Source organism: Pygocentrus nattereri, chromosome 15 (genome assembly GCF_015220715.1).
Source record: "Pygocentrus nattereri isolate fPygNat1 chromosome 15, fPygNat1.pri, whole genome shotgun sequence".
Taxonomy (NCBI): Eukaryota; Metazoa; Chordata; class Actinopteri; order Characiformes; family Serrasalmidae; genus Pygocentrus; species Pygocentrus nattereri.
This window is the reverse complement of record NC_051225.1, coordinates 3,378,568-3,395,955: the sequence shown is the minus strand read 5'-3', so window position 1 is coordinate 3,395,955 and position 17,388 is coordinate 3,378,568. Positions and strand designations below refer to the sequence as shown.

The following is a 17,388-nucleotide window of genomic DNA, read 5'->3' as shown; positions in this document are numbered from 1 at the left end:
AAGGTTATGTAAAGATGAATTATGACTGTTTTTGGTGTATAAAACTATGCAAATGTGGTACGTGGACTTGGTGGAGAAGAAAAATGTAAGATATGGGCTCTTTAACTCATTGGGTTGTTCAGTGACTCTGAGTCAGATGATGGAGCAAAACACTTTTATTAAAACATTAAAAAGACTGACTGTGAGTGGAGCGTTGGCTTTTTTGAATGAAACTCAAGATTAGATAAAATGCCCCCATGAAAGTCAGTTACCCCTGAAAATGAATGCCAGAGTACGTTTTGCAAAATTTGCCCCAGATTAAAAAGAGAGGTTCAGCCACTGATCTTGTTTCTGTACTCTTTGTGTGGGTATTTCCCTGCTACCCTTCCAGCAGCTCTTTGTATTAGCAGTAGCAGCTAATTATAGACGGTGAGTTGTGCCGCCCTGCTGGGCACTCAGTCGCTATCTGATAGCGGGACTGGAAAAACTCCTTCTGAATGGGTGTAGTGTAAGGAGAGCTGGTCGAATCAGAGCAGGGAAGGGCTCTGTATCTGCCCCTTTGATAAACGGTTCTGACGGCGCTTTGTCTCCCACACAGGAACTACCACGTTTTCTATTACCTGCTGGTGGGGGCGTCCGATGAGGAACGCAAGGAGTACAAGCTCCTGCAGCCGGAAAACTACTTCTACCTCAAGCAGGTGAACACACTGTTTTGGTTGGGGATGTGCAATTTTACAATAAATAAATACACATTTCTGAGCATATCATGTACACTGTCGAGATTAACGCGCTAACCATACACTTTAAGACTTTAAAAAGACTTAGTCTGACACCCTCTCACATCTATAGACAGTGGCTGTGTTTACATTCAGAGATTTACATTTATGGCATTTGGCCCACGGACTCTTATTGGTATAGTGTAGGGTGTTTGCACAGAGACCTTTGCCAATTCGAACCGAAGTGTTTATGCTCGCTCTACACAACAAAGTGATGGACAACCTGTTGATGTTTACATGCTCACTACAAGTAATCACAATCCGAAGCTACACACATGCGTACAGAACCGCTTTGTTGTTACCATGACGACCAGCATCCCGAGAGTCCAGTCAGAGTGAGATGAGCAGCAGTGAGCAGTGATTGTGTTTTTAACTGCTTTAAAATGACGTCAGACTCAGGAAAACGTCCTTCACATGTCCTTATTAAAGAAGGCCGAGAGGAAGACGTCGTGTTCTGAGGCACATAAGCTGGACGTCCGTCCCACCGCCGTCTTTTAAAGATCAGAGCATGAACTTCGTCTCCTCTGCAGACCAGTTTCTGCTCCGCCGTGTTGAACGGTATAAACTCTCACTGTGACGCGACGCACATGCAGAACTGACTGAAACTTTCTGATAGGGAGTGTAATCAGATACAGGCGTTTACACGGATATTATTCATCTGTTTAACGGATTATTTACATGATTACCCACCTCAGACTAGACTATTCCGGTTGAGGTGTTTACATGGACGTATTCTAGTCTGATTGCGCTATTAGTCAGATTATTAATGGATTATTAGGCTGCATGTAAACATGGCTAGTGTCAGAGTTTTTAGACTAGGAGTTTGCAAAGCCTGGGAAGTTGCAGAGTCACTATTTTCAAGATAGCAACTAGATTTTTGAGATTTCCCATCATGCACCCGGTGGAAATTTACAGGGAAAACCCTTTTTCTTCTCCACCCTCTTGTGGTACAAATGGGAAGGCATGCTGGCTGGGAATGCTCAGCCCAGTTTGCTGTAGAATTGTATATTCTGGCAGATCATCACCCAGAATTTTTTGTAATTAACCTGTAAATTGTGCAATGAATTTTTTACTCAATATAAAGATTTACACATCAACAAAAACATCTAGCAATTCTTTTTTATGAACTAAACCATTGAAAAATAAATAAATAAGAAACCACAGAAAGCAAACAAAAAAAGATGCTTCTTCAATAATGCTGTTCTTAAAGTCACAGGCTTAGTGAACTTGAAATATTTTAACAGTCGGTGTTCAGTTTTAGATTAATATGATTTTAACGGGGAGCAGATTCGACTTTTTTGCAAAGCGCTGTCGCATGTATTCCCCTGCCAAGACCCTAATAAGATCGAGATGACGCGACTCTAGCAACACTCTTATTTTATTCCGACATTGGAATAAATCTCTTGAGTAGGGATGACCCTTGAGTAGAGACCCCCCCCCCCCCCCTGGACCCTCACAGAGTAGGTACTGTTTGGGTGGTGGATCATTCTCAGCCCTGTAGTAACACTGGAAGTGGTGGTGGTGTGTTATTGTGTGTTGTGCTGGTACGAGTGAGTCAGACACAGCAGTGCTCCTGGAGTTTTCAAACACTGTGTCCACTCACTGTCCACTCTATTAGACACTCCTACCTTGTAGATGTAAAGTCAGAGACGACAGCTCATCTGCTGCTGCACAGTTTGTGTTGGTCATCCTCTAGTCCTTCATCAGTGGTCACAGGACGCTGTTGGCTGTATCTTTTTGGTTGTGGACTGTTCTCAGTCCAGCAGCGCTGCTGTGTCTGATCCACTCAGACCAGCGCAACACACACTAACACACCACCGCCACGTCAGTGTTACTACAGGGCTGAGAATGATCCACCACCCAAACAGTACCTACCTGAAGAACAGGGTAACAGAGTATCAGAGAAACAGATGGACTACAGTCTGTAACTGTAGAACTACAGAGTGCAGCTCTACAGTAAGTGGAGCTGATAAAGTGGACAGTGAGTGTAGAAACAAGGAGGTGGTGATAATGTTATGCCTGTTAAACTCTATGCAATACCAGCCGCAGCACATAGCCTATTGAAAGATGTGGCATTTGTGGTTATCTTCACATGTAAAATTCAAATTCATATTCTTCAAAGGAATGTAGTATCTGATATGTGAGTACTGAGAGAGGTGCCAGATTACGTTGGGTGCTTGCCATGTATGGCCATTATAAAAGGCAGCGTTGGTTGAACATGTACAGTCATATGCAAAAATTCAGGCACACCTGGTCTATTTACATGTTTGATGTTGATTTTCTAAGCGATAAGTTAACACGTCCTCTACATGGATCAGACATTTGCTTAATTTAACATACAGGGGAAAAAATAAGACACAAAAAATGAGGCATTTTATGTTTGCTTTACTTTTCCAATACGTTACACTTAACCTATAAATAGGAATCATACACTAAAATGTGCAGAAAATGCCATGTTTGTGTGTAGATTTCAACTTATTTTCACTTCGATGATCAGCAAGACTTAATTTGATCAGCAGTTTTCAGGCTTTTGCGTGCAACTGTCTGGGTTGCCATGTGTATTTTTTTTACAGTGCCGTATGAAATCGCACCTTGGCAATGTTTATTCTTGGAGTCCTGACGCTTGTTCGTCTTATCCCCACCACAGCACAACTTTACCATAGAGGACGCAGATGACCTTCAGCATGACTTTGAGAGGCTGCAGCAGGCCATGGAGATGGTGGGCTTCCTTCCCGCAACTAAGAAACAGTGAGTAAACTCTTCTGTCGTTCATGCCAGTGTGTGAAACTCAAGTTCTATGTTAAGCTTATCCATCTGCAGTTATTTCTGGACGAATGAAGCATATTAAAAGTACGTGGTCAGGCATGCTAATACCAGGAGGGGAAATTCCCCATTTACTGTAAAGCTAAACCATATCTGTACATGCTCTTGGCATGTAAAGGATGATGATGCTTAAAGCTACACACAGTTGGGGAAAATAAACCGGAGCGACATATAGTTCCCACATGGGATAACAAGACCTACTGGCGAAATATTACTTCCATTTGTCCAATCATTTATCATTTTTGCTTTTTTTGGGGGGGGGAAATTGAATTTAATATGAAGTAATAAATTAAGAACCCACCCTAAAATTCTCCATTAATTCATGTCCATGATTACAGTTCGTTTGACTAAGCTGTGACAAAAGACAAGTGATGGTAATCAATTCTGTTTATTCTTTAAATAGTTGTGAATGTATTAACAATAATTAGTTCATTTTTGTTATTATTTAAGTGCAACTAATTAGCGCCCATTGAAACAAATCAAGATGTAATTCATCCCATTTGCAAAGTGTGCATACAAACTCCTCTCCAGCAGGGTTGTGTAATTCTTGCTAAGGTTTTTTTTTTCTCTCTCTCCACGACTCTATAATTTTAACCAACTTTTCTTGTACAACTGAAGCCAAACGCTTAGATGACTATTATCCAGTGACAACTTTTGGATCATCTAACTGGTCTCATGTACTTAAAAGTGCTCAGTAATGGGTTTGAGTCACTGAGTTCAGCAGTTCGACTGCCACGTTGCTCATACTCTGCACATGTTGACTCCTACAGTTTACGTTGGCTGAAGAGGAAGTGCAGTGTCTGAGTGAGTGTGAGTCATTTTTGTTTGTTGGAGATTTAAAACGCCCATTGCCCTTGCAGGATTTTCTCAGTCCTGTCTGCCATCCTGTACCTGGGCAATGTCACCTACCGGCGGAAATCCACAGGGAGGGACGAGGGGCTGGACGTGGGACCTCCAGAAGTCCTCGCTAATCTCTCAGATCTGCTGAAGGTACGACAGCGGTGACATCGGGGTCGGGTTGATATGATAAAGTTATTGTTATTGCGAGAAATTCCAATATGTCATCAATGTCATCTTGCATTTAGTCACAAAACTCTTTTCAGAGCGTGTGATGGGTATGGTCAGCACTTCTACAGCACTGAACAACTGGACCGTAAAAATGACAGACCAGGGCTCAGCAACACACGGTCTGGAGCTGGATCAGATTAGTAGTTAAAAATAAAATAATCCTCCTTTACAGTAAAATAAAGCTCTGCTGATCATTCAACACAGTTTAGCAGTAAATGGTCTTAAACGCTGGAGTTAATGTAGAACTGCTGATTCACCCTTTAACCCTGAAGATCAGCGCAGACGGCTGGTCACCATAGCAACACAGATAATCTCGCCTAGCTAGTAGCTACGAAACGGCAAAGAGAGAGATTTAAGAACAGAAGGTGTCTTGTTAAAAATTTAATGTTGAGAGACATTTTACAAGAAACTATTCGACTTTAGAGGAGAAGTTTCCTGCCAGAGATGCGAGAAAAGTGGCTATAGGTGAGCTAAAGCTTAAAGCAGAGCACAGTTGAGTTTGCATTTTAGGCTATATTACAGTTTTTAGCCTGTACTAGGACATTAGCACATACTGAGACATATTTACAGCCTAGATGGTAAAGTGTTAGTACAATAAAATTGGCATAAAATGTTGTGGCTCCCTGTGTGTGTGTGTGTGTGTGTGTGTGTGTGTATTGTTAAAGGACACAAGGGCTCTTAACATTTGGGTTGCGACCCCTGAGCTGTGATATCTGAATGCGTCCTTGATTATATCCAAATGTGTTCCAGGTGGCTGTTATGAATAACTGTAATATGTTAATGTGTGTTTCATTTCGCAGGTCAAAGAGGAGCTGCTGGTCGAGGCTCTTACGAAGAGGAAAACGGTTACAGTCAATGATAAGCTGATTCTGCCCTACAGTCACAGTGAGGTAAAGTAGCCACAGAATCCTGAACTCTTCACCTCGCAGGCTGATCTGGATGTGTGTTTTATAGCAAACAGCTAATCTTTCCAAAGCTACTACAACAGCTTATTCTTTCTTAGCTATTAGTTTATTGTTCCATAGCCAATCACTCATAGCTACCCCACCTCCCCCAGGCGATCACAGCGCGGGACTCCATGGCCAAGTCTCTGTACAGCGCCCTGTTCGACTGGATCGTCCTGCGAATCAACCATGCACTTCTCAACAAGAAGGACATGGAGGAATCTGTTCCGGTGAGGAACAGTTTGTTCTGTATTAGACCCGAAGCCTACAGTTGTTACAGTTGCACATTCTTACGGAGTCATTTGATGCATTCTTCAGATTCTTAGTCAGGATTGTTCACAGTGGTGGTGATAGGAACCAGACGTCTGAAGAGTTTAATGCATGGTAGACAAGGCGACCCCTGGTTCCTGTCAGCACCACTGTAAAGAAAGCAGAGTCTTCACAATGAACATCACATTGGTTTCGCATCAAACCACTCAGAATGGCTTTGCTTACATCTCAACCACTGAGTTGTGTAGAAATCTTCCTCATTAAAGACAACAGGTTTCGTGTTGGAGCCTCTGAGGTTCCTGGGAATAGTATTTGTTGTAACAAGTGGTTTTGTCTTTATATATGAATGGTCTTGTAAGCCGAAGGTACAAATGACAGTCCATCTAGAACAACTCCCTAAATATCAAGAGCGAGAGATCATGCTAGTCACTGTGCCTTAGTGCTGTACTACGTCAGAACATGTAGAGAATGGGTGGCGAACTGCAGTCCTGGAGGGCCGGCGTCCAGCACAGTCTGGTGATTTTCCTCCTCTCACATCTGCTAGACCTGCCAGTGAACTACTGAGTTGGTTCAGGTGGTGTTTGAGTAGGTAAAAAGATCTGGGACTGGAGTTCACCACCCCGGATGAAGAGAAAGCAGGTGATGTCTTATTTGACACATGCAGTGTATTTATTTGTTTGTTTGTTTGTTTGTTTGTTTAAAAGCCACAGCTACCTTATGATTAAACTGTGCTGGTGCTCTTAATTTGGCCTAAATGGAACATAAGCTGAAAAATTGGCAGGCACAATTGCAAGCAGTTCAACTCCTTAAAAGCTCAAAGTGCAATTACACACTTCTATAATCTAAAATTAGCTCCACCAGTTTGCACTGTCCCTGTAGTAAAGAAATAATAAGTCTTAGTATGTAATAAGCATAGAATTATAAGGGGTTAATAAGTGATTTATATTGTAACTAACTTGGGGCAGTTATGGGCATGAGGTTAGGGAACCAGCCTTGCCGGAAGATCGCCGGTTTGACCCCCTGAGCCGACAGTACGTGACTGAGGTGCCCTTGAGCAATGCGCCTAACCCCCAACTGCTCCGGGCAAGTGTGCTCACTGCCCCCTAGTGTGTGTGTGTGTTCACTAGTGTGTATGTGGTGTCTCACTGCACAGATGGGTTAGATTGCGGAGGTGAAATTCCACCATTGTAGCACTAAAAGTCACTTAATCTTAAAACTACATACTAATAGTAAGTAGTTAACAGTGATAATACAAAGTTTGCAAGAAAGTTAAAAATGCACATGCTGTTTTTAAATAATGAGTTGTTCTAATTATTAAAATTAAAAACATTAAGTGCAAGTTCTTCACTTTTCTGATCATCCAGAATGATCCACAGTTTGAATATGGGAAATCATTGCGCTGAAGAGCTTCAGTACAGTCTGATCGCTTCTGCATCCATCTTAACCGTCATCTCGTTTCTTCTCCATGTTCCAGTGTTTGTCCATTGGTGTTCTGGACATCTTCGGCTTTGAGGATTTTGAGACGAACAGCTTCGAGCAGTTCTGCATCAACTACGCCAACGAACAGTTGCAGTATTACTTTAACCAGCACATCTTTACGCTGGAGCAGGTCAGACTCGCGGTATTGCTCTTCAGTGGGGGTCTGTCTGTGTGCGAAATTGAGTGGGGGGAAAAAAACTTGGTGGCTTTTGTTCACATATTTAATAAAATCACCAAAATTCATGTAAAGGTTTGTGTATATTCAGTGTATTCACTTGAGGTACATCTTTTAAGCCAAAAAAGAAATGTGGAAAGAATCCCTATGAAATATGGCACGCTCTTAAGGTGCTCTTTCAAAGGTTCTCTGTTTTTTTTGTTTTGTTTTTTTAAGGTTCTGTGTAGAGCCCTGAACATACAAGGAACCGTTAACATGCTTAAATGGTTCTTTGCGTCATTAAAGGGTTCTTCAGACTGATGGAGAATTTCCTTAGATGGTTCTATACAGATCCTTTTTGAAAAGTTCTATCCTTTTCTACCCTTGATTAACTCGAAGTTAATAACTTGGCATTTTTTCTTGTGTTTTTTACACACACACACACACGTGTACGTGTGTGTGTGTGTGTGTGTGTGTGTGTGTGTGTTTTATATATATATATATATATATATATATATATATATATATATATATATATATATATATATATATATATATATAAATAAAATATGTGTGTGTGTGTGTGTGTGGCTGTATATATATGTGTGTGTGTGTGGCTATATATATAATATGTGTGTGTGTGGCTATATATATGTATGTGTGTGTGTGGCTATATATATGTGTGTGTGTGTGTGGCTATATATATATATATGTGTGTGTGTGTGGCTATATATATATATATATATATATATATATATATATATATATATATATATATATATATATATATATATATGTATGTGGCTGTTATATATGTATGTATATATATATATATATAAATAAATATGCGCACACGCACAGATTATACAGTATAGATTAATTCTATATAGATTTTTTTTTTTTTTCTTACCGCTCTGTTAATCATCGTGTTTTATTCTCCACCTGCAGGAGGAGTATCAGGCAGAAGGCATCACCTGGCACAACATCGACTACACAGATAATGTGGGCTGCATCCAGCTCATCAGCAAAAAGCCCACTGGGCTTCTCTATTTACTGGACGAGGAGAGCAAGTAAGCGACACGCTGAGAGTGAGAGAGTGGGCTTTGCCGTGTTCACATATCACCACAAACTGCCTTCTCTCTCTCTCTCTCGCTCTCTCTCTCTCACTCTCTCTGACTTATTCAGTTTCTCTCATGCTGTCTGTCTTTCATTTGCTCTGTTTTTCATATTTTGTTTCTCAGTGGTGTGAAATATGCACTCTGGACTCACTATGCATTTCAAACAGGTCATATTTTTTTAATCAGAAAAGCGCTCCTCACATTTGCTCCTCTGTCTTCTCTTTATTTTCTCTTTTCTCTCTTTTTATTTGCTCTCTCTCACTTTCTTTGTTGTCTTTCTCTTTTCTTTTTGCACCCCTCTCTCTCTCTCTCTCTCTCTCTCTCTCTCTCTCTCTCTCTCTCTCTCTCTCTCTCTCTCTCTCTCTCTCTCTCTCTCTCTCTCTCTCTCTCTCTCTCTCTCTCTCTCTCTCTCTCTCTCTCTCTCTCTCTCTCTAGTTTCCCTCACGCTACAGATAAAACCCTGCTGGCCAAATTCAAACAGCAGCATGAGAGAAACCACTACTTTGTGGCCACGCCTGTGATGGAGCCTGCGTTTGTCATCCTTCATTTTGCTGGGAAGGTCAAGTACCAGATCAAGGTAACAGCGTCTGTAGCTAACTAACCTCTACAGCTCTTTTCCCAGTGTGCCATTTTCTGCTGTCTGTTTTTCAGGGAGAGGAGAGTCGGTGTCCGATCATAAAGGAGTCGATTTTAGCACGTTAAGTAAAAAGATGAAAAGTAAAGTACTTTCCATTAGGGATGTACAGAACTCTGTAGCATCACACCAAATGAAATCCCAAGCTTTAAAATAATAATTTTTGTTTTGCAAAATAGTGAAACATTAATAATATATAGATATAAATATATCAGTATTGTTTTCTGTCACAAGCCCCACTGTCTGTGAAAAAACCAGTGCTAAATGTTGTTTCATGGCTCAGTTTATATTATGAAGTTGGCAACTGTACAAGAGCCTGAATGGAACTGCTGCACCATTTAAGGAGGAACGAGTCGACTTGCACCTTCGTATTAATTTCAGATGTGACTAAAACATCCTTGATGCAGCTGCTCAGCTCAACAGGCTAAAGCGAGCGTGGTGTGTGCTGTTCGTGTGTCGCATTATCTGCACTTTTGCGGCAAACCAGTATAACAGTTATGACAAAAGTTCAAAAGGTGTCCCGGGTGAACCGGTTGGCGCCCACTACTTCCCTCTGTGTTCTTACTTTCTTTACTGTGCACAGTTAGACTTTTTGTTGCTTTATCCGGCTACAAAAGTTACAGTGTGCTCCTTTTAATTTGTCATCATTTTAAATGATTCATTATTATTGTTTTTGTTGTTGTTATTGTTATTATTATTATTATTATTATTATATGTTGACTTAGCTGTTTATTGAAAAATAATGAGCACCGTTTTGCTTATTTATTTATTTTTAAAGTATTAAATGCTGAATTTATGCCTGAAGTGAGCATAATCTGTTTTGGAGAGCAATCCACACAGCTACAAAGCTAAATGCTAAATACACTCACCGGCCACTTTATTAGGTGCTAGTAAAAGGCTGGACCCCCTTTTTCCTTCAGAACTGTCTTAATTCTTCTTGGCAGACTTTCAACAAGGTGTTGGAAACGTTCCTCAGAGATTCTGGTTGGTTATTTGAGTTCCTGCTGCCTTTCTATCATCTGGAACCAGTCTGCCCGTTCTCCTCTGACCTCTCACATCTACAAGGCGTTTTCGTCCACACAACTGACCGCTCACTGGATGTTTCCTCTTTTTCTGACCGTTCTCTGTAAACCCTAGAGATGGTTATGCGTGAAAATCCCAGCAGATCAGCAGTTTCTGAAATACTCAGACCAGCCCGTCTGGCACCAACAACCACGCCACGTTCAAAGCCCCTTAAATCCCCTTTCTCCCCCATTCTGATGCTCGGCCTGCACTTCAGCAGGTTGTCTTGACCACCTCTACAGGCCTAAATGCAGTGAGCTGCGGCCGTGTGATTGGCTGATTAGCTATTTGTGTTAACAAGCAACTGAACTGTACCTAATAAAGTGGCCGGTGAGTGTGTGTGTATTCTTGCCTTTCTTTATGACCCCCTAATCCAGGGGTGTCAAACCCGACCACTTAAACGGCCACATCAAAAAAATCTGTGGGCCAGCTGTGTTTTTACTTCATTTTTGCTTAACATATTGCCATGACCAGAACAGGCCATTGTTTATTTAAAATATGCCAGAACTGCAACAGAAAAATAGGCAAATGGGACTGTGTCATGGGCTTGAGTTGGCCTGCAGGCCTTGTTTGACACATGGGCTCTAGTTTGTGCGCTTCCATTAAGAGTGAAAGGTAAACACTGTCCAGTCACGTCTTTAGCATGTTTGGTTCTATACATTACACTGTTTTCCAGGGTCTTTCCTGCTCATGTTCTTGTACATTTGGGTCACCTGTCTCTGACACTCCAGCTTGTTTGACCACACATCATCTTGCAGGATTTCCGGGAGAAGAACACAGACCACATGCGTCCAGACATCGTGGCCCTGTTGCGGAGCAGTGACCGGGCTTACGTCCGGCAGCTGATCGGGATGGATCCGGTGGCCATGTTCCGGTGGGGAATCCTCCGGGCCGCAGTCCGCGCTCTAGCGGCCTTTAATGAGGCCGGACGCCGCTGGGCTGCCAAGAGCGCTGGTAAGTCCAGCAGAGTTGAGCATTAGAACCAGATTAGTGTTAAAAAAAACCTGTTTTTGTTTTTAGGTTTTATTTTTAGCCCACATGTGAAAGAGCTGGTTTATGACGCAAGACTAAGCTTAAGACGATTAAACCTGCTGAGTGGGGAGAATAAGGAGAATGAACTCTCAAAGGGGTATTGTTTTAATGAAAGCATAGTCATATGCAAAAGTTTGGACACCCTGGTCAAATAACATTAACAAAATGTTTGTTAATTTTAATTAACACGCCCTGTGCAGAGAACGAGCTTATCTTTTCTTATGCACATTTTAGTGCACTATTTCTGTTCATTTACCTATTTCTATTTATCTGTTTACCACACTGGGTGCAAAATAAAATAATTTAATGATTTAATTTTTTCCTTATATGTCAAATTCAGCAAGTAAAGAGTAATTGTATATTAATATGTGCTGCAGTGGCTTTTCTGTAAAGGATGTTTTAACTTATATTCACTTAGAAAATCAGCAAAACCTGGAATTTGACTTTTGGACACAAGTATAATTAGGCAGGTCCTCGTTTTTAGTTGTGTTGGAAAAGGAGTTAATTTTGGGTTTGTTCTTTATTGAGACGAATTATATCACATTACACTTTGCGTACATCATGTGCATCATCACTACATGTAGATCAGGGGCTCCCAAACTGAAAAACCGGCTTGGGGTGGGTGGGTGTGGACGAGGGACTGCGATGCACATGTTTCGCCTTGGTTTTGCTGTTTGTAGCTTGAAATAAACTTTTTATTTTCTCTCAAGTGGTGATGAAATTCGACTGCTTCATAGCCTCATTTGCTAGCTTCTCATATACCCAGTTCATCATATTTTTCATTGAATGATGCTTTTCTCCTTTGTTTTGTTTTTCCATTCTTTCATTCAGTTTTTTTTTCCCTGGCTTTTTAATGTGGTCAGTTTTTCAGACTTTTTCAGACTTCTCTTACTCTAGCCAACCAGCCAAAAGCAGCCGGAGACGTAGACGGATTATGTATTTAAAATAAGATGAAATTAATTTAGGAACATTTTAACGGCACTAATTTAATGTTAATATTTAATTAATATTTAACCATATTAATTCCATAAATAATAATAATAAAAAATAGTGCAGTTAGGTTACAACTCAGGCTCTCAGTACTAAACAATCCATGACCCTGTATCCATCCATTAGATAAATAAAGACAGATTTAGACTAATTATGCAGTCTGTAAACAACAACCAATATTTAGTACCTGCATAGTTGGTGTCTCTTTTATTTTTGAATGTCTCGCGTTAGTTAATCCAGTTTTTATATTTATATTTTTATATTTATATGCTCAGTTCTGTTTTTATCTATGAGTGAAATATATAAACTTGAAGAAAACTGCACAGTAACAAGTAGCAGATTAATATATATTGTATATAAAATTGTCATCGTTGGGTGGGATTGCTGTGTTGCTGGTGCATTTGGTTCCAGCTTGTTTGCAGACCTCAGTATTGTGGTGATATATTTTTGCCCACTGCTCATGCATCAGTGTTTCTCTGTGCAGGTGTGGTCAGACCTGCCTCGAGAGTTCCACTGGGGGAGCTGCAGAGGTCCAACACGCAGATTGAGCGGATGTATCGGTAAGGCCTAAACTAGGACTGCTGCTGGCTAGATTGGAGAGGGAGAGAGACAAAGAAATAAAAAGGAGGAAGTGCTGTGAGGAACTCTATCTCTTCCTGTTCTTTGCGTTTTGTATGGGGTGGTCATGTGACCCTTCTCTCCTCCCAGAAGCACAATGCAGGCAGGTAGTCTCTACTGCAGCACACATTACTTGGCCTTCCACTCGCATATGTCTGTGGTTAGTGTGCATCAACTCGTGAAATGGTCATAGCCAGTGAGGTTTGAAGGTTATTTAAAGAAATAGTCCAACATTTATACTCAGAGTTCAGATGATGCTGAATTTTGTTAAATGTGCTTCCACATGGCTTAAATATACCACTAATACAGCATCAGTGCTCTCTAAAAGTTGCCAATACCTGATAAATAATATGACATAAAAGAATTACAGTAATATTACTTTATAGCCTTGTTTTTTTTTTTTTTATAACCTTGCTGCCCTGGTTAATACAGCCACACTCAGCAATTAAGCTAATAGTCTTCAGCGAATGAACAGGATGTGATGAAATCAGTGCTTAATGCTTCATGCCATCATTTTGAATGCAGTTCTGTGCCCGTGGAGGCCTTTAGTAAGATTTGTGCTTTTTATCTTGCTTTGGAATTTATGATGCCGTTTCAGGGCCACTGTTAATAAAAATTAAAAATAGTAGACTTTGAGGAAAAAAGTTGTATTTGGAGAAAATTCATGCTATTCAGAGAAAGAAGTCATATAAGGGAAAAAGTTGTACATGATGTTTTGAGAATGAAGTCGTAATATTTAGAGAAAATAATTGTAGAATTACGTCATTAAAGTGGCATTAGTACCAGGAAAGTACAGTTAAATGAAGGGCGTTGAGTTGGTGGAGCTGCAGTTTCATATCGATTCCCCCATAAAGAAACACTCAGCCTCCCCGTCTCTCCTGCACATCAGCACCAGCCTGGTATCAGTATAAGAACCGGCTGAAACGGCTGAGCAGGAAACTGTTTATCTAGAATAAAGAGCCGGACGGACACGGAGGAAACCGTCTGTCTGTGTTGTTGAAGGAGAATCGGAGGCAAGGTGGTCTACACGGCTATAGGGGCTCCATCTCCCCCCATTCAAAGAGGGCATGAAGGTTCACAGACAGTGAGAATGAAGATCAAAATGATCCACAGAGAGACTGGAGATGGTAGCCCCCAAAAGTTAGACCACTTTATCCTCCAAATAAATATTACGACTTTATTCTCAAAGTTATTTTTATTAGTGGCCCTAAAACGATGTCGTAAGAATGAAGTATTTCACAAAGAAACACATTGTTTCAAAGACCTCAGCAGTAATAAAAATAATAATAATAATAATCTTTAATGATCTTTATTTATCTCACACTCACTTTTAGCTTTTGTTTTTTAAAAAAAAATCGTTTTTACAAAAAGAGTAGACTGTATATTGTCTGCCTTGTGTTGGCCTGTTATTGGTGGAAAAACTGCCAACTCTGCTGATCTTTGACCTTTTTTTTTTTTTTTTCCCTTCTAATTGACCAAACCTACGGGAGAGTACCGGTTGTAAATCGGCCCCTTCCGGCCTTTCAGGTCACTTCTGTCCATCAGTGATTGCCTGTATGCTGTTTCTCCTCTACAGCCATACATCTATGCTCGATTTCTCCTTTGATCACTCAGAGGAGCGCCCCCTAGAGGCTTTTGAGGACATCTTTGCTAGTTATGAGAGTAAGAAGTAAGTGTGCAGGAGGCAGAGCGGAGCAGGGGGTCTGGCAGGAGGAGCTGACTGCAGTGTCTTCTTTCAGTGGGCTTACAGTTGAGCTAAGCTAATCTTACACAAAACCGAGAGTTCAGTTTCACTGTTTAAACAGAAAAGTTGCGTATAAAGACGTCATTTTGGATGCTGATGGTGTTTTTCGATCAGCTATTGTTAATAGACAAGACATGGTCATTCTGCCTGTCTGTCTGCGATGATTAGTGAAGTCCATCTTTGATGTACAGTGGTGTGCAAAAGTTTGAGCGCCCCAGAGAAAGGACGTTTTCTAACGTCAGTGAAAATGAGCTGACGCGTCATCCTCTTCGGAGAGAGAACTTCATGGCATTTTTCCGCAAAAATCTGTTTTTATATATATATATATATATATATATATATATATATATATATATATATATATATATATATATATATATATATATATATATATATATATATATATATATATATAAGATTTGGCAACTTTTGCCACAAGGTCTTTTTTTTTTTTGTCAGAGGCCTCTCTGTCTAGAGGGTGTGTTAACGTCAGAAAATCAATTCATATTTTCGTCAGGGGCACTTAAACTCTTGTCTACGACTGTATATAGGCTGTGGCATTGTTACTTTTTCCAGGCTCTAACAGGAAAGTTTGCACATGTTGAAGGAACAGTTCAATTAAAAATGCCAGCGTTGCTCGCAGTCAGTGAAAGCAAGCACAGCAACCAGTTAGCATCATGGAAATGACATCATGCTAACTAGTGGCTGCTGGCTGTCATTCATTCTGAGCCACGTTAGAGAGAACCTAGTGTTTTATTAGCTTAGCTCCCCATTCTTCCCTGCCAGTGCGTTCCTCTTCGACCCCCTGCGGTTCTGAGCAGTGCGGTAGGTTTTATAAGTGCATGTACCACCAAGAGCCGCCCATTCAGCACCGGTTTAACCCCAGCCCCACGAGAGTAACACCTGCATGGAAATTCACCTGCCGTCCCTGAGTGCATGTCCTCAGCACTCACACAAAAGCATGGTTTAAAACCGCTCTACCATGCTGCTTATCGAAATCTCGGGACTCTCTGTCGTGGTAGAAGATGAACGTCACAGGCGTCCAGGGCCGATTCTAGATCACTTATTCGTACCAGACGCAACACAGCGGCAGTGATGTATAAGGGACCCTCCGTCCACTCAAGGGGGACAAGCAACTTTTCATTTCTCATGAAGCAGCATTGGTATAAAATGTTATGCAAGCTGAAAAAAAGCCCTTCATCATGCCAGCAACCTCCAGATACTGTTAATGTAATGCTAAAGTTGGCAAAAAAGGATTATGGTTTTAAAAATGGTCAGCATTTCTAATGTAATTCGTTAATGGACCGCTATGGACGTTGTGTGACAGATGAGAGGATGGAGGAGCTCCAGTTTTTGTCTAGCATAACTGGCGTGTCTGTTCCGTTAGACGGTCGACTTAAAAACGCTTCAGAAATTCTTTCTGTGAGAATTACAGCTTTAATCGGACCCGAAATTGTGGTCCAAACACAGCCTGGGAACTTTCTGGCCTAAACCGACTCGACACGAGTCTCGACACGACCCAAATCACATCAGTCCAAAACTGACCCAAGCCCAAAAAATTCTGTTAAACAGACCTGAACCAGCCTCAGAATGCTAAATAAAACCTGAAAGGATGCTGCTGGTGAAATTAGTGTAGCAACAATCAAATAAAAATCAATAACATTGAAAAATATGGATTTATAATATAATCAACTATTGAAAAAGAACTCGATTCTGCTTTAACAAATTTATCACTTAGAAACCTGGCTGCTGTTGTTGCTGCTTGCCGTAACTTTTTGGATAGATGCAAAAAAATAAATTATATATTTAGCTCAATAATAAATAAGCAAAATATAAATTGTATTGATGGTGTCCCAACAGTACTTTTGACTACTTTATTAATGACACCCAACTGTGTTTTCCTGAATCGATTCGCGGTTTTATCTCTTTCACATCCATTTTCTCAGTGCAACCTCAGTGCCTAAATCTTGCTGTGTTAAGGTGCTGAAAGTAGAGCAAGAGAATAAAGTATTAAAAACAAAAGCGGGGAAATAAGCGGAAACCTGTTAGAAGTGGAAGGAGGGCTGTGAAAACCCAAACGTGAAATTTGACCCGACTTAAGACTGACACGTTTGGGAAATGCCGGCCAAACCTGATGTGAGCTGTCGTGTCTTTGGTTGTTCGGCTCAAATATTTCAAATACTACTTTAAACTGGCCTTCGGACTTTGAGCCGCCTTCGGACCTCCATCTGCTACCACCAAGTTTTTAATTTTACTCATTAATTTATTTATTTAGTGAACGATGACTGTGTTTGTCTTTGGTGAAGGGACTTTCCTTTCCAGAGGTGCATAATTAACGACTGTGTTGGGTTCCTGTCCTTTTTACCACACCTTACCTCACTCTCCAACTTTTCTCCTCGTCTTTCCTCACCTGTCGGGCTGAATCAGGGACATTCACGCCCAAATTATGAGCTCCATTAAGGACTTGCAGTTGGATGGCGAGGATCCGCGTAAGCTTCTTCAGTCATGGGGTCGCCTGCGGTTCCCACGCCACTTCGTTCAGTGAGTCAGTTCTCCGAAACCCCTCCGGCCCTCCTGAAATAAACCCCTCAACCCCAGCCTGCTTACCCCAACATCATGCCATGTAGCTGATTGGCCTTTTGCTCGTGTCTGAGATGCATTACAGAAACACTCGCTGCTCGTAAAGCAGAGAAACAG

General features: G+C 41.0%; 1 protein-coding gene across 14 annotated transcripts in view; it reads left to right on the top strand.

The window, feature by feature from the left end:
- Positions 1-17,388, top strand: part of LOC108430243 (unconventional myosin-IXb) — a 125,182-nt gene that overhangs the window by 69,011 nt on the left and 38,783 nt on the right. For 10 of the 14 annotated variants that reach the window (XR_005131527.1, XM_037545386.1, XM_037545384.1 and 7 more), the window contains 12 exons: positions 578-677; positions 3,403-3,503; positions 4,439-4,568; positions 5,447-5,536; positions 5,704-5,820; positions 7,335-7,469; positions 8,442-8,563; positions 9,047-9,188; positions 11,066-11,261; positions 12,814-12,889; positions 14,524-14,616; positions 17,119-17,232. Coding sequence is in view for 13 of the 14 variants with exons in the window: in XM_037545386.1 (XP_037401283.1) it covers positions 578-677; positions 3,403-3,503; positions 4,439-4,568; positions 5,447-5,536; positions 5,704-5,820; positions 7,335-7,469; positions 8,442-8,563; positions 9,047-9,188; positions 11,066-11,261; positions 12,814-12,889; positions 14,524-14,616; positions 17,119-17,232 (1,416 nt within the window). In the remaining variant the exon portion in view is untranslated. The remainder of the gene's footprint in view (positions 1-577; positions 678-3,402; positions 3,504-4,438; positions 4,569-5,446; positions 5,537-5,703; positions 5,821-7,334; positions 7,470-8,441; positions 8,564-9,046; positions 9,189-11,065; positions 11,262-12,813; positions 12,890-14,523; positions 14,617-17,118; positions 17,233-17,388) is intronic. The other 4 variants (XM_017702599.2, XM_017702606.2, XM_017702601.2 and 1 more) reach the window with 3 other exon arrangements.